Source organism: Ahaetulla prasina, chromosome 5 (genome assembly GCF_028640845.1).
Source record: "Ahaetulla prasina isolate Xishuangbanna chromosome 5, ASM2864084v1, whole genome shotgun sequence".
Lineage (NCBI taxonomy): Eukaryota > Metazoa > Chordata > Lepidosauria > Squamata > Colubridae > Ahaetulla > Ahaetulla prasina.
Window position 1 is genome coordinate 24,904,182 of NC_080543.1, and position 24,966 is coordinate 24,929,147.

At 35.7% G+C, this 24,966-nt stretch overlaps 1 protein-coding gene across 11 annotated transcripts in view; it reads left to right on the plus strand.

Annotated features, from left to right (window-relative positions):
• The window catches only part of ZMYM2 (zinc finger MYM-type containing 2), an 87,104-nt gene that overhangs the window by 9,235 nt on the left and 52,903 nt on the right, over window positions 1-24,966 (plus strand). For 10 of the 11 annotated variants that reach the window (XM_058184474.1, XM_058184470.1, XM_058184479.1 and 7 more), the window contains 5 exons: window positions 3,448-3,564; window positions 5,151-5,998; window positions 12,973-13,258; window positions 16,619-16,784; window positions 17,776-17,988. In XM_058184474.1, coding sequence (XP_058040457.1) covers window positions 5,227-5,998; window positions 12,973-13,258; window positions 16,619-16,784; window positions 17,776-17,988 — 1,437 coding nt within the window. In that variant the 5' untranslated portion in view covers window positions 3,448-3,564; window positions 5,151-5,226. The remainder of the gene's footprint in view (window positions 1-3,447; window positions 3,565-5,150; window positions 5,999-12,972; window positions 13,259-16,618; window positions 16,785-17,775; window positions 17,989-24,966) is intronic. The other variant, XM_058184478.1, reaches the window with a different exon arrangement.

Here is a 24,966-nt window from a genome sequence, read left to right on the forward strand (position 1 = left end):
GTGCGCATACTCCCCTCATGAGAATACTGTAAGAGAGCAGCTTATGGCGGATTTATTATCTCAAGGAGATGAGGGAACGTCACATTACTGCAAACCATGATTGGTGCCTTTATGGATCAGAGTTTGCATACTTCTTTTCCTAATCACTTTTAGAAATTGCTTGTTAACTGCTTTTTAGCTAAAAACTGGAATCTTTGGAACAATATGTTTTATAGCATCAGTGAGTTTCCTTCAATCCTTAAGGATTTTTAAAAAATCTTTTAGAGTAATAGCAAAATATGTGATTGGAAAATTGATTTTGAGAAGTTACAGATGGACTAAAGGTCCAGATGGTTTTGAAATAAGATTTCAAAATTAATTATAAGAATCCTTCATGTAGTTTGGAGAGAACCTGAAGATACTAAAGATTACAATTAAAGGAAGAACATTTAAATTTCGCTTATTAATTCCAAATGGAATTCCAAACATGTCTGCCATTAGACACTCTTTTTAAAGGACAAGTTTTACCAAACAAGACTCCGACTGATTGGAAAGGGATTTTAAAGTGAGAGGTTATGGTGACATGGAAAAAAATTCTATACTGGGCATATAAAAGATACTGGCTGATGTCATAGTAATGAAAAGAAATATAGAACTAACGAACCAAAAGAATGATCTGGATATATTTTCCTAATTGAATTTACAAAAGATACCTATTAAAGTTTTTGAAGAATTTATGATAAAGGATAAAGAAAAAATGAAATCAAGTTCTAAAACATTATTGAAGGTTGAAGATTAAAGATCAAGATTGTAAAAAGTTAAAGGACATAAAATTGGTTTATTTGATCAAATTAAATACATTATCTCAGGTAATTTTTAATGGACTTTTGCTGATCAGGACTGAATGACAAAAATTTTAAGGCGTTGTTTTTAGATAAGATGAGATATGGGAAGAAGAAACCAATTGCATTTTAAGAAGGTGATAAATTATTAAAATTATACTTGTCATGAAGGGGAGACATATTTATATATTTTTATTTTCTAGTGCCTTAATTTTTCTGTCTTCTTTTTTTCTATTTCTTTTTTGTACCTTATATTTTTATTTTTTTTAGTTTGTATTTTTATCTGTCCTGTTACAATGTTTAATAAAACTATTTTTTGAAAAGATTCTTTTATACCACCCAAAATCATGGTATAAAAATATAAAAATAATGTTAAATACATTGAAAGTTGAGAGATGACCTTAAGCCATTTTTATGAGCACTAAAATAAATAATCTTGTATGTAAAATATGGGAGGCAAGCATAAGCATACATATAAAATTTATATTTTAGGGTTAGCACAATCACATGATAGTTTATTAACTTGATTATGTGCCACAGAATTTGTAACTATAATGGCTCGTGTTAAGTAAAGTAGCTTGGCAAAATATGCATTGATGTTGTGGTCTGCCAGCTGCCTGCGGAGCTGGCAGTGGAGTCAGACAGTGAGGAGGCTGGGGACAATGGGTCAATCCTGGAGTAGGAAGGGCCTGGATGAGGACTCTGTGTCAGAGGCAGAGATGGGGCTAGGGCCATCTGGGAACAATGCATGGACTACGGAGCCTCCAGAGGTGGACAGCAGAGAGGCAGAGAAACAGGAGGAGCCTGTTCCTAGTGCATGTATGTGAAGAGCTGCCAGAAGGCAAGAGCAGCTAAAGCAAAAAGGACGACTCAGGAGTAAGGCCAGGAGATGATTGGCCCCTCCCATAAAGCTTAAAAGAGCAGCAAGGGCTCTTGGATTCTTTGTAGAAAAGCAATGTTGCTACAATTGTTTCTTGTCTCTCCTGTTTCTGAACTTTGTGGGGTTCTTGCCAAGAAAAGCCTTTGGCAGGGTGCCAAAGAAGTCAGATTTGTGATAAGGCAGAAGGACTTTTTCTGAAGGACTTTGTTTTGGAATTAATTTGGACTAATCTGAGAACCAAGTAATTCTCAGCTGTTCTAATAAAATACGTTTGTTTAGTACTGATTGTGTCTGGTAATATCTACTTGGGCCTAGATCACAACAATTGGTGGTAATTGCCCTTTGGGTAAGAATGGGTTAAAGATGCTTTTTAAACTGATACTGCTGCTGTCATTCAATTCTGATGAGTGGAAGATAGCCCAATTGGTATTTGAACTATCCCATGTTCCCAGTTTTGTCATACATGAATCTTCAGATATGTTTGGAAATATCATTTGTTTCATGTTTTGTAGGTAGGATAGTAGCAACGAAGTCTAGAACACAGTGTTGCTGTTTTTCAGATTTGTATAGATTTTGTATCGATGTCATATTAGATGTTTTCAACCTGTGGATGTTGCAGTTTTTTAAAAAAAATCCTGATCATGAATTACTGAAGAAGCTTGTTGAAATATGTGAAACTAAATATTAGGATTTTTAGAAATTGTCACTATGCCATTATTGTAACCTAAAATTAGTAAATATAATAATAATGTATTAAAGTTCTATATGCTGCCCAACTCCCAATGACTTCTTATCTCTCTATGGAACAAAAATATAGTAAAGAGTAACTTCATTGGCTTACTTAATCTTATATAGAAGTGCATTAAGAGGGATAGGGTGAAAGTAATTGGTGCCAAACAGTATAAAATACTTCCTTTTCTGCTTCTTTAATATTACCATACTTTTCCCATGAAGAGAGCTAAACATGAATCTTGCAACTTGGTTTAGTTGTGAAAGGATATGAACAAGTGGGCAGCAGAAACACTTTTTACTGTTTCAAATAGTTCATTTGTGTTTGAGATATAGGAACTGCTGTACATTGAACATCTTCAGATTAAAGATGGACAGTTTTGTGTTTTTTAAATAAAGAAATATGTTGAATATTGGAACTTTAGTATTTGGTAGAGAAATAAAAATAAGGCCATAATCTAAGCTGCAAAATATTTTACTATAATTTCTTCAATTTTTTAAAACAATAGTTTAGAATACTGCATAAAACTAAAATGGCTAATTTAGATGACGAACCATTTTCTTTTCTCAATATTTATGGCCTGAGCAAATGTACCTTTTTTTTTTTTGCTACTAAATCTTTAAACATATGCAGATGTTGGCAAACATGAAGTTTCAAAAGCCATTTTTTAAGATGTTAGTAAAAAAAATCCACATTGAATTTTTTGGTCAATGATAACATTAATGAGGAAAATAAAATAAGATCATTTGACTTCAGCTTTTTAAAGGAAGATAGTACTGTATCTACTTTGCTTGAAATGGGAAATATATTGATGTAATATTTTTATGAGATTTGCTGAGATTCTGCTGAGGGTGAACTTGACTATACTGTTCATCTCAACAGCCAACTTGCTTTTGAATTGTTTTTAAGGATTTGAAAATCCTTAAAATTGAAGGATTTTGGCTGAAAATTGAATTACTTTACTGTCACCTTTCATGGCGAATTTGCATTCTCAATATTTATTAAATCTATTTCAGGATGATTATTTTCAAAAAAACATTTCCAGCTTGTCTAGAGAAGTGAGCAAACTTCCCAGGATCAAAAAAGGCATTGGAAAACTTTAACTTTACAAATTACTGGATGTTTTTGAATAAGTAAGTATTTGAATTTGAAATACAAATATTTTTTAAAATATTAACTTCTTCAAGCAGTCAATTGAAAGAAGAGACATTAAATATAAAATTAAGTAATAAGAAAGATTGAACATAAAAAGCTTATTGAAAACAGTAGCTTAAATAAGTAGTTCAAAGAGCTTAGTTGCTTATGTCAACCAGAGTAAGAATCAAATACTTCTCAACTGGGAGGTACAATAATTTATTAAGAATTTCAGTTTCTTTCGATCTTGTGCAATTAGGGTAGGAGAAATATGTCAAGCTTGTTACAATTCTAAATATATTTGAACTGTGATATTTCATTTTTCTTTAAAATTTCTTACATTATATTTCCAATGCTATAAGTTGCACATGAAAGTAGGAACTGTCATGTCTGGACTGCAAAAATTCAGATAATTACAGATAACTAGATAGTAGGAGTGAGACTTTTTTTTCAATCTTTTACTGCTATCTAGTATTCGTCTAAATTTGAGTTGTCTAGATATTGTATATCTATGTAAAAGCCAGAATTTTCAAAATGTTAGTTTGCTATGACATACGAGGTGCTGATTTATATAGAAGTTGTTTTACTAGATTATAAATAGCTTAATGGAATCCAGTTTGAAACAGTAATTAAATTTACTGGACTAGAACTGGGAGACTGTGTTCTAGTCCTTAGCATGAAGTCACTAAGGAGTGTCTTAGAACATTAGTCATTCTCTCTCAGCCATTGGAAGAAACAAAGTAGTAAACTACTTTTGAAAATATTGCCAAGAAAACCGCATATCTCTGTAGTTGCCAGGAGTCGAGACTGACGCAAAGCTGTAGATAGGTAGACGGATGGATGGACAGACTGACTAAGGGATAGAGAGACTGCTGGATGGACTGGCCAACCTTTATCAATTCAAGACTTTATTTACAAAAGTGGATTGGGCCCATATAACTCCTACATTTGATTTGATTTGATTTCATTTAAATACAATACATACAATATAATCATTGGTTGTGGTAGGAATAGACAGACCAGCTTTTTGCCCAAACCTGATGTCATAAGCTGAGAGAGATGACTGTCCCAAAGTCACCCAACTGCTCAATTTAGTAATGCTTAAGGTCTCAACTCAAGGTCTCCTGGTTTCTACCTGGTGTCTTAACAAACTGGCTTTTCTACAGTATTTTTAATTATTTCATTTATTTGATAAAAATTTGAAGAAGCTCCATATATTACATTCCAGAATTGAGGGGGGGGGACATTGGCCCTAGGACTTCAAATTTAATTAACTAAGAGAAACAGAAGCTACTTATCAGCTTTCATTGTAATGTGGGACTAGGAATTCACTTTTGCTATCCTAAAAAGTCATGGTTTGTTCTCGGTTCTTAGATTCCAATTTATGCTTTGTTTGTTGCTTTTTTAATTGAGCCCTGCTTTGCAAGAGGAGATGATAGAGCCCTGGGCTAGTCATTCAATAAAATCTTGCTTTCTTTTATTTAGAACATATTTAAATTAATAAAAGAAAGTTGGTATTTTGAAAAATAATTTTAAAAATATTCAGATGATGTGATAGTGAAACTGCTTTCTCTTTTTGTAACAGTTTTTCTGGAAGGCCAGAAGGTAGCTGAACATTGACGTTGTCTGAACCTACGACTGGTTTATAAGGGCTTGTCACAATGGCAACTGGCCTAGCCAATGTAGGAAGCTCTTTTGGAGGTCCATCTAATTCTCTGGTGTCTAGATCTAAGTTCCAGAGTACCTCCATAGAAGATGATGATGATGTTGTATTTGTTGAACCTGTACAACCTCCACAAATCTCTACACCATTAATAACAGATCACAGAAATGTTTTTAATTCATCCAGTAATGAAGAGCAACATGGAAATGACCCTAAAATATCAGCTCCGTCAAAAGACATGAGCGCTCAGAAGGGAAGTATAACTGAGACTATTATTATTGATGATGAAGAAGACATTGAAACAAATCAGGGACAAGAGAGAAATGATTCCAGTTTCAATGAAAGAAGATTTCCAGAGGGTAAAAACAGAACCAATGAAATGGAATTCTCAACATCCAGTTTTTCAAGAAGTAAGGTAAATGCAGGAATAGGTAATAGTGGTATAACCACAGAACCAGACTCTGAAATTCAAATAGCTAATGTTACTACATTAGAAAGAGGTATGAGCTCTGTGAGTGTTGGCCGTTTAGAAAATACTGAAGGGCGTGACATGAACTTAATGATAACACATGTAACATCACTACAGAATACCAACTTGGGAGATGTATCTAACGGACTGCAGTCAAGTAATTTTGGTGTTAATATACAAACATACACCCCATCTTTAACTTCACAGACCAAGACTGGTGTAGGACCTTTCAATCCCGGTAGAATGAACGTAGCTGGTGATGTCTTTCAGAATGGAGAATCTGCAACTCATCATAATCCAGGTAGGTTGTATCTTTATGTATCTTTTTATCCTAAGACTTGAAAATTCTCATAATACTGTTCTTCCCTCACATTTCAAGATATGCTCAGTTCTCCTACTTAGCATTTTTGTGCTTTTACTGGCAATTCTCATTAGAAACTGTCTGGCATTCTTAAGATGAAAGATTGCATTGGAGTCTGGCAACCTGTTTTGCAAACTTCTTTTTTTAGCTGGGTAATTTGAAGTACAATCAACATCTATTATGTAGGCTATCTTCTGTAAAATTAAGCTGAATATTCTCAGTATTCTTTCCATTTGACTAAGCATTAAATATATTTGGGGAAAATCTGTCAAGGTATAAGTTTGTTAATAAACAGAAAATGAAACCATACTTGTCTAAATGTTTACATATAAAACAATGACGGTGGCAAGTCACAGAGATTTGCTGAGCTCCAATAGTTTAACAGTTACATGCAGTAGGATTGAGCAGTGGGAATTGGGGAATGTGCTCACTCAAAGTAATCACCATTGAATTACTGTGCAATGGTAGCACAATGTATTTTTACATTGTTTTACTTTTGAGTCGTACTTTTAGCGAATTGTCAGGCTGTATACAAATTTAATAATTTATTTGCATTATTTATAAGCCACTGTTTAATAAAATTTCTTACTATTTATAAGAAAAAAAGTACATGGAAAGCCAAGGAAATTATTTTTAAATTTATATGGTGCCCCTTCTGACAACTGGGTAGTTTACAGAGAGAACATTTAAAAACAAAGAACAGTGTAAAAAACAAGACAAAAGAACGATGATGGGAAACATAACCTGGCAAGAAACAGAAAGGAGAAAGAGTTGTTCCCTCCTAAGGCCTGAAGAGCTAGTTTGTTAAGACTCTTTAAAAAAGCAGTATTGTCAGTTCAAATTTTGGGGGAGGGGGCTCATTCCAGATACTTTGCGTTGTTAAAATAAAGCCTATCTATAATGCAAGCTTTTGTGTCATTTATCTGACATCTATAGCTTCATTTTGAGATAAGTATATGAAAATATTTGTTTTAAAAAGATCTATAAGGAAACCAGTGGTGCTTGAAAAAAGAATGTTAGCTTAAGAAATAAGAAATTAATATTTCTTACATCCAGGTACTAAGCATATCAGTGATTCTATTTAATTAGTAATCTTGTTCACTAATGGCTGAATTTTGAGTATTGGACTGTTCATAACCAGGGTGGATAAAAATCTATGATTATTTTTTTAAATCATTTTTTTTATTTAAATCAATTTTTGTATTTCTAACAGATTTATTTTAATAAAAAAATAAAATGAACTCAAAATCTATCTAAATATAGTTTTCTATTTAAGATATATTAATAATTTAGTTTATTTAGCATGAAATGGAGGTTGGTTATGTAGCATGAGGCTGTATATTCTGCAATATTGGGACTGTTGGTGAGTCAACAGCGGGTCAGAGGAGAAGCCGCTGTGTGACAGATGACAGTTGCTCTTTAAAAATTATGATTTAAATTGAGTTTATTTAAATCAAGACTTTTTACTAGTGATTTAAATCATGATATAAATCTTGATTTAAATAGACTTGATTGAAATCTAATCCACCCTGTTCGTAACTATTGGATTTTGATGTGTTTCCTGACAATTTCTACATTCTCTTACATGTATTTTGATATAGTCAAATATGTGTTAAATGCCTGCCATGTATCTTGATTCTTTTCTGAAATACTTTGAATCACAGCCAGCATATTGATAAGGGTTTCCCTGCTCTGTATCATAAGCTACCATTATTGTTATCTGTTAGCATTCTCTCTTACCTGGAGTTAATATCAAGCCTGGTTTTATAAAGCATGATTAGAATCCACACCATGCAACTACAGATCGTGAAGCCTCACTTGTCTCAAAAAGATACAAGGAAAAAGAAGAAAATTGGATCTTTACCAGAATTAAAAATACAAAATAAAAATAAAGCATTGGAGCACTTCTCCTCAAAGCTGTGGAAATAACAGTGTCATGTTTTGATGACTACGCCTACAGCAGTTGTAGCTATATTCTCAAAGTGGCTATTGATAATGCTTTGCTTAGTGTTGCTTTGCAGACCCTAATAGTACATTTACAGGGTTGCAATGAAGGTTCCAGCTAATTTTTGAGCTTGATGCTGTTCTCCATCAGTGGTTGAAGGTCATATACTTTCTTCTCCAATGCATATCCCATCAGTAGGATCTCAGCTTTGAGCAACATTTGCCACTGTCCTCTGCTGTGTGCTTCCTCATTTTCAGTGTGATGGAAGTAAACAGGAAGGAAGCATTAAGGTCAGAATAATGAAGATGCCAGGAATTATTGGGAGTAGAGACTGGATGTTAAGTTTTGCATGTGCACAAAATAAAGACCTCAGTGTGCCAAACATTATAGATATGTGATAACATTTGGGTATGTCTAGTTTAATGATAAGAAGGACTAGAGGTGACATGATAGCAGTGTTCCAATATTTCAGGGGCTGCCACAAAGAAGTGGGAGTCAAGCTATTCTCAAAAGCACCTGAGGGCAGGATAAGAAGCAATGGGTGGAAACTGATCAAGGAGAGAAGCAACTTAGAACTAAGGAGAAATTTCCTGACAGTTAGAACAATTAATCAGTGGAACAACTTGCCTCCAGAAGTTGTGAATGCTTCAACACTGGAAGTTTTTAAGAAGATATTAGATAACCATTCTTCTGAAGTGGGGTAGGGTTTCCTGGCTAAGCAGGGGGTTGGACTAGAAGATCTCCAAGTTCCCTTCCAACTCTGTTATTCTATTCTATTTACTTTGTCTAATGGGTTCATGTCTATAATTATCAACTTCAGCTACCTGAAACCACAGGAAAAAATGCAGTTTTCACACCTGTATTATTTTTTCAGTGCATTCACATATAAACTTTCCAATGTTTCATGAGCATCACTAGCTTTTAAATAACATTCTTTACGCCAGACATATGATATCTGAATTATTTTTTTGCATGATTATTTGATGGTTTTGCAAATATAGCAAAATCAGTGTGAAAACATTACCGAAGATGTGATGTTACTGAATTGATCATTACTAAAAGTTAAAACGATGAGAATACAACTGTATTTTGCCACGTGAATAGAATTTGACTCCATTATCAATTGTTATGCAAGAAAGTGCAATACTGAATATAGGAACCAAACTTTCTGGAATGTAACCAATGGTGGAAAATGTTGCCAAAGCAATGGTTTTTCATAGAAGATAAAAATAACCTTGAAAGCTAGAGATTGGGAGTTGTGGATATGGTTAATAAAAGTATCAAATAGACTGTTCTAGTTCACACAACAAAACTGCACCAATTGAAATGTTTTGCCTAAATGTTTCAAGTTGATTGTGTTCTGTTGAAACAAAACTCAGAACAGCTCAAGTGTTCTGTCAGAACAGTGCTGGAAATGTTTTGAGTCTCCTGGCCATCAATGAGAACTTCAGATCAGCTTTCATTCAATAGTTTCTTATCTCAGATAGGCAAGGTAGTAATTTATATAAGTGCTGCCTATTAATCAAATTGTAAAAAAAATAGTCAACAACATGATTGTGAAATATTTTTGTAACATTACAATGAATTCCCTTAGAGAAAATAAGTCTGTTGTCATCAACTATTATCCAGAAAGTTGATTATCTGTCTTCAACAAAAAGAAAGGAGAAAGGCCTATTAAATTACTTGACATTTTTATACCCTATTCTTTGAGTATATTTATTTATTTGGTAGATTTATATGCCATCCATCTCATTTTGAAAAGTGAATATAGAGGTGAAAGAGAACAGTTAAATGCTTAAAGTTTATCTAGCTTACTATAGGCGTTGGGTTGTTTTGTTATCTGTTAGAGTGAAGCCCACCAAAAGAAATTTTCATTTTCCTGATACTTTTGCTTGCATATACTAATAGCTGATAGTTACAAAAATAAAAAGGGAGGTATTGATGTTTTTTAACTATATGAGTAATTAATGTGAGCATACACAGTGTTACGTGTATATCAACACTAAAAAAAATCCCAAGAAAATCAAGATTCTTTATATATGTATCATCTCAATGGTAATAACAATACTGTGTTACCTGCCTATAAAATATTTGGCTAAACTCAAAGTTGATGGGACTCAATTATCAAGTCATATAAATGAGAATGAAATTAACATGCTACATCTGAACTGCAGTTGCAGAGATACTAAAATATATACCACAAGTCTAAAAGTAGCTAACACTGAATTATGGAAAGTATGTTCAAGTTAAAATAAAAATAATAATTTGATTTGTAGTTTAAAATCCTCTCCTGCTATTCAAGGTAAGTATTCATTACTTGTATATAATATAGACACGGAATGTAAACAATATAGGGTGCTTTTCAGATACTGAATCAGTGGTGGGTTGCTACCGGTTCGCACCGGTTCTTGAGAACCAGTAGTAAAAAAGCGTAGTAGTTCGCAGAACCGATAGGAAAAGATGGCTGGCCACACCTCCAAACCGGTTGCTGGTCGCTCGCCCCGGCCACCGGCTGCCAGGTTTTGGCCACCAGATTCTTCATGCATCAGCATCCCATTGCCTTGCAAGTCTAATGGGATGCACATGCGCAAGGAACATGGCTGCCCCCACTGCTGCCCCCGCAGCTGCCTCCTCTTGCGCTACCGCCGCTGCGCCCACCCCCGCTGCCGCCTCCTCTGGTGCTACTGCTGCTGCTGCCTCCACTGCCCCTGCTCCCGCTGCTGCCTCCTCTGGTGCTGCCGCCGCTGCCCCCACTTCCTCCTCTGCCCCTGCCGCCCCCGCCGCTGCCCCCGCCACCTACTCCACTGCTACTGCCGCGTCTGCTGCGTTCCCGGGAGCCAAGATGCCATGCTGCTGCCCCCGCGGCTTGCCGCAGCCAAAGCCGCGCGCCTCCACCTGAAGCTCCCATTTTGGCCTCCACCTGAAGCTCCTGTTCTGGGTGTTTTGTACCTAGACCACGCATCTTCAAACTTGGCTCCTGTAAGACTTGTGGACCAATCAACTCCCAGAGTTCCTCAGCCAGCAAAGCTGGCTGAGGAACTCTGGGAGTTGAAGTCCACAAGTCTTACAGGAGCCAAGTTTGCAGACCCCTGTCCTAGACTTTGAAGGAGAGAGAGAGGGAAAGGGAGAGAGAGAGAAGGAAAAGAGAAAGAAAGAGAGAAAAAGAGAAAGAAAGGGAGAGACAAGAAAGAAAGAAAGAAAAAGAAAGAAAGATTGATTGATTGATTGATTCATGGATGGTTGATTGATGGCACAAAATAATCCAATTTGATTTGTGGCACAAAATAATGCAAAAAAGAAAGGGAGAGACAAGAAAGAAAGAGAGAAAGAAGGAAAGGGAAAGAGAGAGAAAAGAAAGAATGAAAGAAAAAGAAAGAAAGGGAGAGAAAGTAAAAGAGAAGGAAAGAGAGAAAGAAAAAGAAAGAGAGAAAAAGAATGAAAGAAAGAAGAAAGAGAAAGAAAGTAAAAGAAAGAAAGAGAGACGAAGAAAGAGAAAGGAAGGGAGAGAGAGAGAGAGAGAAGAGGAAGGAAGGATCACAAACCGTGGCACTAGACGTGGCTTCAGAAGACGCTTTGAAACAGGACAGCAATCTAGGGCTGGAAGGAACCTTAGAGGCCATCTAATTCAACCCCTTCCTCTAGCAGGAAACCTTACATCTCTAGATTATTTTGGTGCCTCTAACGGAGAGGAAAATTGCCAGAAAGGAGAAGGAGTTTACTAGGTCAAGGCTGCCATGCAGAGGAAGGCAGACATAATCATTGTCTTATGACCAGAATTGAGCCCAAAATTTTGGTTGCTAAGCAAGAGCGTTGTTAAGTGAGTTTCACCACATTTTACTCAATCCATGATCTCTCCTGGCTGTAACAGTCATGTGCAAGTTAGGGAAGAACATCTAAAGTGTGTGTAATGTTCTAAATGTACAGAAGTTATAGTTAAATGTGCGGCAGAAAGTGGACTCTAGGTGTGTTTTTCCAAATGTAGTGAGGTTGAATGTGTATAGTTTTAGAAGAGGGGTATGTGTGTATGTACATACATTATATATATAGTAGATAATATATCTTTTTGTGTGCCTATACACGCATGCATATGTAATATGTATGTACACGTATGGCATATATACATAGGGTTTAATAGTATATTTTGGATGTTCAGTAGTAGTAAATAAATAGACAGGGAAATTGACGTGAGTGACATCAAGTTGGCCACACCCACCCAGTCACATGATTACCCAGCTATGTCCACCCAGTCACATGATCACCAAGCCATATACACACACACACACACATATACACACCCAGTCACATGACCAAGCCATGGCCACTGTCATATGACCATTAAGCCACGTCGACAAAATAAGCCACGCCCACATAACCAGTAGTAAAAAAAATTAAAACCCACCCCTGTACTGAATTATTCCTTTGTAAGATGTGGTAAAAGACTAGGGAAGTATACAAACTTGAAACTTCTTGGGAAATTGACAGCCCTTATTTCAATAATTGAAATTAAAATGTAAACCTCTATCCTTTTTCTTAAACTAAGGCTTGGAGGATGTTTGACCAATAAATCATTTCCATGTTGCCATTATTTTCTCAGGCCATTATCAAAAGTAATCTCATTGTTTAACGTGCTTTGTAGTATCATCTTAAATTTGGACAAGAACTTTACATAGGAACAATTCATATTTAAAAAGTTTTTGAAATGTTGATTTAAACAGTAATATGCTCAAAGGTACCAGGGTTTATAATTTACCATTGCTATTTCTATGGCTAAGTATTTTTTTAAAAAATAGGGCTATATAAAAATTACTGCAGTTCAATTCAGTGTTAACAACAGTTAAACAATTTCTGTAGTTTTTACCTGCACTAGCAATGCAATAGTGTGCTTTACTGTCAGATTAATGCCAGCCTATTGCCATTGTAAACTTCCTAAAGCTATTTACTTCCAGTTTCTTCATTTTGTATTTTTAAGATTCCTGGATATCTCAGTCAGCTTCATTTCCAAGGAATCAGAAGCAACCAGGTGTAGATTCCCTATCCCCTGTGGCATCTCTTCCCAAACAAGTCTTCCAACCACCTGCACAACAGCAACCTTCAAAGCAGGTTAAAGTTACATGTGCTAACTGCAAAAAGCCTTTGCAGAAGGGCCAGACTGCGTATCAGCGGAAAGGATCTGTTCATCTTTTTTGTTCTACTACTTGCCTTTCATCATTTTCACATAAACCAGCTCCAAAGAAACTCTGTGTTATGTGCAAAAAGTAAGGATTTTTCTTATTTCTTGATCACATTTATTAAAACTATAGTGCCGTTAATTATTCTAATAACTTTGTGAAATCCATTTTATTATTTAAGAGACAACTGAGATAAGTTTTCTTTATGTAGTTTCATCATTTGTTTGCATAATAATATAGTCCTGGGCAAAGATTAAGAATGCTTAAGATGAGCAGGCTTATTTACGTTTGTTATTGGCTAGTAATAATTAAATATAATTGCTATTGTCTGTTCTGACATTTGGTGGGAATTAAAATTAATAGTGAATGTAGACATAAGCATAGGTGCATAAGCAGAAAATACCCTTTTTTAAAAAGGGAGGGGAGAAAAAAAAGTCACATTTTCTAAATGGAAATTGGTTTGCATAATGATTGAAGTAACTAAGATTGTTTATGATAAATGTCTACAGTAAACTAGTAGTCATATTGGAAGTTATTTTATTTCTGTAGTTACCTGTATCAGTAAGTGATATATTAGATTAATTCTTATTTAAAACTACTCTAATAATTATGAGACATTCAGATTTAAAAAAAACAAAAAACGACTAAGTGTTTATAGAAAGTTGGGCTTCATACCCTATTTCCCCGAAAATAACACCATGTCTTATATTTTTTGAACCCCGAAATAAAGCCTTGGCCCGGCAGGGGTGTCTTATTATTTTGGTGGTGCAGGAGGTGGTGAACGTGGCCACCTCACAGCTGCTGCTATGTTGTGCTGCTGTGTGTTGTGCTGCTGTGGCAGTGCAACACAGCCGCTCAAAAGTTGTTCATTGGGGCAACCAAAGGTGGGAATCTCCCCCGCGTTCTTGGCATTTGCCCGCCTCCCATCGCCTGCAAACTTCTGCCCTGTCTCTGCGCCGGGCGACCCCTGGCAGCCCCAGACACCCAAAGCCTATGCCCGCCCAGCTCCCTTTTCCACAGCACCTGGCTCTTCATCGAGCGGGGTGGCATGTAGGGTGGGGGAGAAGCAAGACTCATGGAGCAAGACGGGGCTCGCTCCTCTTGCCAACTCTTCTCTACCCCCCCCTCGCATGGACCGGGGAGACGCAAGACTTACCTGCCTTGCACCTCTGTTGCGTATCTCACCGTTGTCTGCAGGCAAACACGTTGTAGCATAAAACCAAACTTCTCGCGAGTTCGAGAAGTTTGATTGAACTCACGAGGTTTTTTTTAATGTGTTTGCCTGCAGACAATGGTGAGACACGCGACGGAGCTGCAAGGCAGGTAAGATGGCTCCATGTGCCCCAATGTTACCGTAACAGCAGCCTAGCTGCTGCCCTTCCCCACCGTCTCTTTGTCAAGGGGGGGTGGCAGGTAGGGTGGGGGAGAAGCGAGATGCATGGAGTGTGATGGGGCTTCTCTTGCCGTCTCTTCTCCCCCTCTCGCCAGGCATGGCAGGGCTTCATGCCCCTGCCCAAATTGGATGCAATTTGCAGGTGGCAGGTAGGGAGGGATGGGGCCAGGGAGACACGAGACTTACCTGCCTTGCAGCTGTGTTGCGTGTCTCGCCGTTGTCTGTAGGCAAATATGTTGTAGGGTAAAACCAAACTTGCGAGTTCGAGAAGTTTGATTGAACTCACGAGGTTTTTTTTAACCCTACAACGTGTTTGCCTGCAGACAACGGCGAAACATGCGACGGAGCTACAAGGCAGGTAAGACACATCTCACGTCTCCCCAGCCCCACCCCTCCCCACCTGCCACCCCCAAATTACATCCAGTTTGGGCAGGGGCAGGAAGCCCCGCCATGTCCGGCTAGAGGGGGAGAGGAGGCAGCAAGAGGAGTGAGCCCCGTCTCGCTCCATGGGTCTCGCTTCTCCCCCACCCCCTTCGATTAAGAGCCGGGCAGTGTGGAAAAGAGAGCCAAGCGGGCTTTGGATGTCTGGGGCTGCTGGGAGTCGCCCGGCGGAGAGGCGGGAATGGGGCAGGAGTTTGCAAGTGATCGGCTTCCCCTTTGCCTTCTCTCCCAAAAGCACTTCTGCAGCAGGAGACTTGTGCTTCACGCCGGCCTTCTAAAAGGTACCATAGCAGCAGCTATCCACAATATTTTAACCCTTATTTCGTCCCGACCCACATGGCCCAGTACGGTCAGGACGAAATAAGGGTAAAAAAATTGGATAGCTGCTGCTGTGGTATCCTTCGGAAGGCCGGCGTGAGGTATATGGGGCACATCGCTTGGCCACCTACTACAGAAGTGGCCACAATCCATGGCAAAAATGGCCGCGCTTGCTGGAGGCACCAGTTGAAGCGGCACCCATGAGGCAGCTGTTCCATGGACGGAATTGCCTGCTGTGACTGTCACAATCAGATAAGGAAGGTGCGAGGCGTGTGGGGTGTGTTGCTTGGCCTCCGGCTTCTTTTGCAGCCACAATTGGCTGCGAAAGTGGTCACGCTTGCTGGAGGGGGCGGCCTGAGCAGCACCCGCGAATCAGCTGTGAATTGTGGCCTGAGTGGCTCAGCTGATCCGAGTAAGGGGCTGAGAAGCCCTGAGGTGACTGAGAAGGGAAGGGCTGCCTCCTGTGCTGGCCACAGCCTCCCTGTCACTAGGGCTTGTTTTCGGGGGAGGGCGTATATTTACGCCTATCCCAAAAATCAGGCTTGGCCTTATTTTCGGGACATGTCCTATTTTTGGGGAAACATGGTATAAGTTTATAAGTTTCTACATGTAAATAGAAAAGCAAGATGTACATGTAAATAGGAAAAGCATAAAGGAATAATTTTGTTTGTAGTGGCATTTATTAGGTCACCATTTTTATTTCTTAATTTATCTCATTCCATCATTGTTTTCTGATTACTAATTAAAGGTAATAAATATAATATTTGTAAAACATTGTGAAATGAAAAACTGGCTGAAAGAACATTCCTTTTCCAATGTCTCTATCTCAAAAGCAATATTCCCATCTTTTTTTTATGTCAGTCATAATCAAGAATTGTCAGTGTATCACTTCAAAAATTGGTAACAAAACATACTGTGATACTTTCTGTCTCATTGACAGTTCATTCCTTCTTGTATATACACATGCCAAAACATGATTAATAGCATAAAGGGATAAATAGGGGTTGGAGAAAGAAGGTTGTTGGGGTTTATATCTTGTTACATCAGTACAAGAAGATAAACCTGTTAAAAGCTTCATAAAAGCAGGATGATAGAAATTACTTAGTATTTGACTGATTATATTTGTTTTCTTCTGTGTCACTTTTTTGTAGCATAATTGCTTTTTCATTAAAAATAGAAACAGGGACTATTACATTCATAAAAATCTGGGGTTTTTTTAAGAGCTGAAATTTCTGAGAATAAAAAAACATACAAAGGTTGCTAAAGTACTGAGACATAATCATTTTGTTTTTCAGAGACATAACAACAATGAAAGGAACCATTGTTGCTCAGGTTGATTCAAGTGAATCTTTCCAGGAGTTTTGCAGTACATCATGTCTGTCTTTCTATGAAGACAAACAGAATCCGTCAAAAGGAATCTTAAACAAATCAAGATGCACTATCTGTGGTAAACTAACTGAGGTTTGTTTGCTATTTTTCACTGATTTTTTTCCTAAAACCAGTTTTATTTGAGTTGCTTAAGAAACTATCGATATAATTATATCATTGTTTAGAGAAAAACAGTTGGATTATTTAGTTAAGGCTCCCTGCTAACTGTAAATTAGATTTTATTTGATCTATCACATTTTATCTCTTGACAAATACTCACTCGTACTAAGAAGATATAAAAGTTCTATAGTTGAATGAGTAAAGCAGCATATTGGCCTTTGAAAATTCTCCTGTGTTCATCTACTAAGCTTCAGATTTGTTTTAAAAATGTTTAAAAATGTTTAAATATTTCTTAATTGGAACATTTGAGCATGCAGTCCCAGCTGTATCTGCAAGAAATGCTTAATCTATTTTTTAGAGGGAGGAAAATCAGTTGTAAACCAAAGCTGTGCTAATTGCTTGCTGTCCAAAGAAAATAAACTGTTGTGGATTAGGACTATTAGGACAAGCAAAGGTTAAGAAAGAGCAAATTAGCTTTATGTTTGAACATTGAAATTTAAGAGCATTTTTACATTTGTAGGTTTTTTTTAATTCACTTTTGTTAACTTCTGTGAACATCATTAATTAATTTTAGGTTATTTTGTGTAACTTATAAATGCATGATCATGACTTACATTTTTTAAAAACAATAATTTCAGGTCTATTTAATTTCTGTAGTGACTGAATATAGGGATGATGAAGCAGCAGCATGTCCTTTGTCATTATAATCGTTATAATCTTTATAACAGAAGGTTAGAGCTCTGTGCCACTCCTTTTTAACATAAGGAATTTTTCTAAATTATTACATGATGTATTTTGTATAGAGCTAAAGTGCCTAACACTTATATTTTAAATGGCAGTGCACGCTTCTATTTCTGAAATGGCAGATTCCAAGGTTGCTTAAACAATTAACCTAAAGTTATGCTTGAAATTCATAATTAAAATAAAAGTAGATCTTCATATAAAACTAATTTTTTTCTTTTAGATACGCCATGAAGTTAGCTTTAAAAACATGACTCATAAGTTGTGTAGTGATCACTGCTTCAATCGATATCGAATGGCAAATGGTTTAATCATGAATTGTTGTGAGCATTGTGGAGAATACCTTCCAAGTAAAGGTGCAGCAAACAATATTCTTATGGTTGATGGAGAGCCGAAAAGATTCTGTTGCCAAAGCTGTGTTAGTGAATATAAACAGGTAACTCCTACTTTTATTTTTATGTAACACTTGTAAAATCTTCAGTTAGATTGTATCATTACAATCAAGAGTTGTGCTTTTTGTTCTTAATTTAGAAGCATGTTTGCTAAAGTATGAAGACAAAATAAGAATGTTGTGACTACTGATTGGAGCAGTATTTTCATAAGTTCTTTTCACTTGGATTTGTAAAATATTGTTTTGCTTTTTACAGTAAAACTATGTTCTATAGCATTCTGTTATTCACAGTAAATGAGGTTTCATTTTTTTACCATGACCTAGAAATTATGTGCTTCATTTTAGAAATTCCCAGTTGTTTTGAAACGAATACCCTACAAGTTTTGTCTGCCTGCACACTTGTCTCACCAAGGATCTTGAAAGAGAAACAGTAGTTGACTTTTTCCAGACACAGTTATTATTTTGAATATGCCCCTCTTTCTGTGGATAGTTCATCTGTAACTATGAAGCTAAATTGTCACAATTAAATTTCTACAGCAGGCTCTCTAGATAATATAGCCAATAATTTCCAACAATATAGATGCATTTACACGCTTAGTGTTTTTGTTTTCTCAAGTTTAGGGTGATATATTTCTGTTTTTACATGGGGGGAGGATTAGTTTCAGTAGCCTGAGGTTATTCCATCCAGTTTTTCCTGCTTCCCTGTATCCCAGTTCTTTCCAAAGTATTTTCTGATTCTCAGAAGATTCTTCTCTGGAAGCACAGATTCTTAGAGGTCAGGAAAGTTTCTGTAACAGAAACTTCCTTTTGCATTGAGTGTAACCTTTGAACTTTAGGCTAGTACAATGTTTTTTCAAGATACTTTTTAGAAGATCCTATTTTAAATGAGGGATTTTCTATGTTTTTTTTAAATAAAAACCTTTAGCTAGTCTTCTAAAGATACATTATAGTGAGTGAAAATACCCTAGAATTTCTGTTTTAATTTATCCTGTTCAAAATGTTGAGATGCTGCTTATATTTTTGATAATATGCAACCAGCACTTTTAGAAACATAACACAGGCCTTGTTGTTTTATTACACAGCAAAACAAAAGGGGCAAAATAGGTTATCCAAGATACTAAAAATGATAGGCATACAGAGAAGCCACGGAGAAACTTGGAGAAGCCTTGAATAAGATTTCATGAAGGAACCCAAAAGATACAAGAATAACATGCATTGCAGAAATTCCAAGTGAACATGAAATGTGGTTAAATGATAACTCTGTATCTCAGTTTATTGTGACTTGTACATTTTTTCACCTGTATAGATACTTCATGCTATTTTATCATATTATCCCATATGTTTTCAGAAGAGTGAGGTCATTTGATATGTGTAGATGCCACTCTAAATTAGTATTTGAATCCTTGATTATTTTTTTTAACTTTGGGATCTATATTTGGAAGTTACATGGGATAGAATAACACATAAAATAGTTTAAATATGTAAGTGATAGTGGGATGAATGAATTCCAGTATCTGTAAAATGGAAAGATGATAAATCATTGCATTCAGTTGTCATTAAGCACTGTTATAGTAACTTTTTTCTGGTGCTTTTTGAATTCAGTGGATAATATATTTTACCATTGCAGTACAGTAGGGTTGTATGTCTTATAGTGAAATGTAGTAGGCTTACTTTCCTTTAATGTTGCTTATTCTCAGAAGCAATTTTAGTGAGTAAATTTTCTATATTTCACTGTAAGCAACTGTTGGATCTTACCATAAGAGAAAGTCATAAATTCCCATTGCAGTTAATATTTAGGCATGTAGTTGATTTTATACGCGTCTGACATGCCCCAATGAAACAAGCGAGGATTATAGTGTAAGAATAATATTTTGTGGAGATACTTATATTATTATTTTATCTCTCTATACATGAAAATCTGTTAGCTTCAAATAACTTAGTTTAGAATCATTTAATAAATCAGTGGCTCTTTAGGCTAAACTTAAATTATCTTTATGTAGGATATAGGATAAAATCTTAGTACCCTTAGATTTATGTAGTATTTTGCATAACAGTTATAATAAGAGCTGAAATTTTATATAAAAATGTTAATTGCATAGGTGTTTGATTTAAAAGTCAACATATCATTAGTTACAGTTAAAAACATTGTTAAAAAATGTTTAAATATTGCGAGGTTTTCAGTAATAGCATAACAGAGTGCCATTACAGGGCTATATGATTGTTTCAAAATTTTGGGCTTTATCTTGAAAATCAGTTGAAATTTCTCCTATATACAGTAAGCTATAAAAATGCTGATTTTGCCTTTTGCTTTTATAAAAGTTGTATTAAATAGATGCACAAATATTTGATATTTATGTAGTAAGAAAAACTAGAACTGATACTCGCGATATTTGTTCCTACTTAATATTTGTTAATAAATACATTTTTACAAATTACTTTTTTTTTGAAGTAATTGCTTGAGTTCCAACTCACTTTGGTCTTGTTCAGTTTCATTCTCGTTAGCTTTAAGAATAGTTTTCCGAAGCACTGTTCTAGATTGTTTATTCTTTTTGGACTGTCAGGTTTTCTTGTATTAATGATTGCCATGTGAGAAAAGTGCTAAAGCATACTTCATTCTGCATTTGACACGGTTATACAGAAATGTATGAGAAGTAAGGACAGCACTGCTTTTTAGCCAATGGGATTGTACACACTACATATCATTGACTATTTTCTCAATGACACCGTAGAGTTGTAGACCAAATAAGGTATTTCTCTGTTTTTCCGTGAACCCATACTGACCTGCCAAAAGGAATTGAATTTTAATTTAATTCTTCTGAGAAATGACCAAACATTTGGTCTCAAGGACCAACTTTATACGCATTAGTCCGCAAAGAGGAATATAAAATGAGACATATTATTAGGCCATCCAATTTAGAAATGTGCATTCTGATAAGTTGGCTAATTCTACTTTTTGAGGGAACTAGAATTTTCTTTTTTTCCTTTTGTCACAGTTATTGTTCACTGAATAAATAAGGGTATAAACTCTAGTTTAAGAATTTGGAAAGGGAAATAATTACTTATGAGTAGTCCTCACTTAACATTGGCAATTTGGACCAGAATTTCCATTACTAAGTGATGTAGTTGTAGGTGCAGTCATGTGGTGACATTCAATCATCATGGATCATTAAGCAAAGACATTGCCATTTGCAATCTCCGACCATTGACTTGCTTGTAAGAAGTAGGCAAAGAAGGTTGCAAATGGCAGTCATGTGACTATGGGATGCTGCAACAACATACAAGTAGTCCTCGACTTATAACAGTTCATTTAGTGACTGTTCAAAGTTACAATGGCAATGAAAAAAGTTACTTATGAACATTTTTCACACTTACGACCATTGCAACATCTCCATGGTCATGTGCTCAAAATTTGGATGCTTGGCAACTGATTCATTTAAGATGGAAGCAGTGTCCCAAGATCTTGTGATCACCTTTTGCGACCTTTTGCAAGCAAAGTTAATGGGGAAGCCAGATTCAGCTAACAACCTTGCAACTAATTTAACAACTGCAGTGATTCACTTAACTGTGGCAAAAAAGCTCATAAAATGGGAGAAAATTCGCTTAACAAATGTTTCACTTAGCAACAGAAATTTTGGACTCAATTGTGGTCGTAAATTGAGAACTACCTGTAATTGCAAGCAGAGTACCTAGTGCCAGGATCATAATCAAATGACGACAGGGACACAGCAGCGATCATAAGTACAGAGATTGGTTGGAGGTACCACTGCTTAGCTGCCATCATGCTTGAATGGTTTCTGAATGAGTGGGCATTAAGCGAGGACCACCTGAAAATGTGTGATAACTTTTATTTTACTAGATTATCTGCCTTATGTAGTATAATGAATGTCATATTTGGTGTTGGGACATTAAATCCTGGATTGTGGTTTATTTTTAAAATGAACATCTAAAGTTACTATAGTAACAAATATATGTAAATGAAATTGCAAAGATTTATTTTAAATATAATTATTATCTGTTTAAAACAGGGCTGTCAAACCCGTGGGCCGGATGCATCGTTGCTGGCCATGACCACGCCCAGTTTAGCCAAGGGGGAAAAAATGGTCACGTCATGTCACATGATGCCACGGTGACAACACGAGTTTGACACCTCTGATTTAAAAGATAATGCAGTTCTTCTAAAAAATTGAAATAATATAAAGAACTTCAGTTTATTATACCAGGAATTCAATTGGTTATGTATTTTTATCTGAATTGATTATAGTGAAGCCAAAATGGCACCAAAAATATTGGTTAATGTTAGGGCTAGATGTTTTATTTAAGGCAAGATTTGAGTAGACAGAAAAAAAATTGGCAATTATATGTTTGGTGACTTCGTCCTATTTTATCAGTGAAGTTAGACTTGCTAAGTATCCTTCCTATGAACAGTTTTGAAAGCCGAGGTCAAAATCTAGGAATCTTTGAGAAAAAGTAATATAGGGCCCCTTACTTTTCTAGGTATTAATATTGGATACTGTACTGAATGATTTCCCTTTAAAAATGTGCTTAGCTTCTTTTCCTTTTGGTTTTTAAGACATTTTTCTTAGTCAGCTTTTGTTTAAATTGCTTAGTGGTTACGTTTAACAATTTAATTAGTTGAATTTTTTAGAAACATACCGTATTGTAGTACTTTTACAGTAAGCATCCTTTTGAGTGCTTCTACCCCAAAGATAGAATAGAAATCCTGGTAAATGTTTGTCTGACTATAAATCTTTCCAATTTTGGGATGGAGAAAAAAAAATGTGGAAATGAAACGTTTTTGTAGCCATATTTATTTTATTCATTATTTAAATTTTGTAGCTCCTCCAAAAGCTATGGAATACGATAGTACTTCATAAATCATATACTCTGTTTTAGTATGGCAAGTCTTTAGCAACTATGGGCAATATAATGAGTATGCATGTCTGCTTAAATACATTTTCATAATTCAGGAAACCTATTTTACCTAATACTTTGAATGCATAAGTTATACATGTGAGTAAAAAAGGCATTATAGATTTGAGTACATAATTTTTAATCATTTGTTGGCAAGCTGATGGGTTACTGGTCCAACTTGGAAGAAATATATATTATTTTATTATTTACATGGTGAAGCGTTCATGATCCTTGTAAAACAAATATTAATACCAATAAAAATTTGAGGAAGTGTTGATGTGAACAATTTTTTTCTCACTGTTTTGAAAAAGACATTGTTGAAAAATAATAAAAACAAAAATAGATTTTTAAACAAAAATATTTGTTTAAACAAAAATATTGTAATAATATTTTGCGTAATTTGATTTGATCCTAAAATCATCATGTTGATATATTAAATTGATTTATAATTAAATGTATGTATAGATAAATCAGAAAGTATCAAATATAAAGAGTTAAATTATGAATTATTAGAATTTAGATGGTACTTGATCTTGTCTAATACTGATCGGAGTTAGATCTGATTAGATAGGGCTCTGGACAGGTCTTTATCTTTTAGCTAAAATAGAACATATATCAGAACTCATTATCTTTCAAATAGTATACAACATATTTGGGAATCCAAAAGACAAATTTGTGGAACCAGGAGGAGTTCTTTCCAGTGCTGAAATTTTTAATCGGGAAAGAACAGGAACAGATGACTTTTATAAAGGTGAACAAAAGAAATGATAAAAATTCAGAAAATGTCCTGTAATATAATACTCTTCTGTAAATGGCAATGTTCCTTTAAGGAAGAATTACCTTTTTTTAAAAAACTATAATTAAATACAATAATATTCCTTTTGTATTGTGATACTGATATCATTTGAGAAGGGTAAAAGTCTACTGTTCTTCTGAAACATTTTATTCATAATTATAAAAGAATATGTATCAATCCTGTTCTTCTGACAATAACTTCAGGCTATTAGGAAAAGACAATACAATAGTTTTTCTGGTTCCCTGGCACCTTCACAGTTTTATGCTTCAAAACAGCCCATCAACTATAAACGGAAAATGATTATTACATAAACTCTAGGTAGGTCATAATTATCTTTCTTATTTGTAGTTTTTGGCTGCTTCTTCTAGCTTACCTGCTTGCTTTCTCTTGTTGATATTTCTTATTTTCTTTGCTGCTCTTTTGATGTTTGCACAAATCTGTCTTGCTTTCTGAGGGGAAAGGAAGAGTAGATGGCAAGCGTGAAGCAATAAAACTGACTTGATTTTGAGCAAAGGAATTTGTACCATAGAAAAATCTGAAAGAATATATGAATACAATGTATTCATAAAATATTCAGACCCCCTTCGTTTTTGTCATTGTTATGCTGCAGCCTGATTCTACAGTTGTTGAAATTCATTTTTTTCTCATTAATCTACACTCAGTACCCCATAATGAGAAAATGAAAACAGAAGTTTAGAAATGTATGTAAATTTATTAAGAAGAAGAAAAATGAAATATCACATTGGCATAAATATTCAGACTCTTCACTCAGTACTTTATTAAAGCACCTTTGGCAGCAATTTTAGCCTCAAGTCTTTTTGGGTATGACACAAGCTTTGCACACCTGGATTGGGGGATTTTCTGCCATTATTCCTTGCAAATCCTCTTAAGCTCAGTCAGGTTGGATGGCAAGTGGACATCCATTTTCAGGCCCTTCCAGAGATGTCCAATAAGGTTCAAGTCACAGTCTGAGAGTCCTCTAGGTGCCTTTTTTGTAAACCCCAAATGGGTTTTCATGTGTTTTGCGCTGAGGAAAGATTTCTGTCTAGCCACTATGCCATAAAGCCCAGCTGTCCTATCCACGCAGGATCTCGAGCTCAGTCAGAGTGACCATCGGTTCATGGTCATCTCTCTTACTAAGGCCCTTCTTCCCCAATTGCTCAGTTTGACCAGGAAACCAGCTCTTGGAAAAGTCCTGGTTGTGCTAAACTTCTTCCATTTGAGAATTATGGGAGGCACTGTGCTCTTAGGAACCTTCAGTGCAGCAGAAATTTTATTGCAGCCTTCCCCAGATTTTTGCCTTGCAATAATCCTGT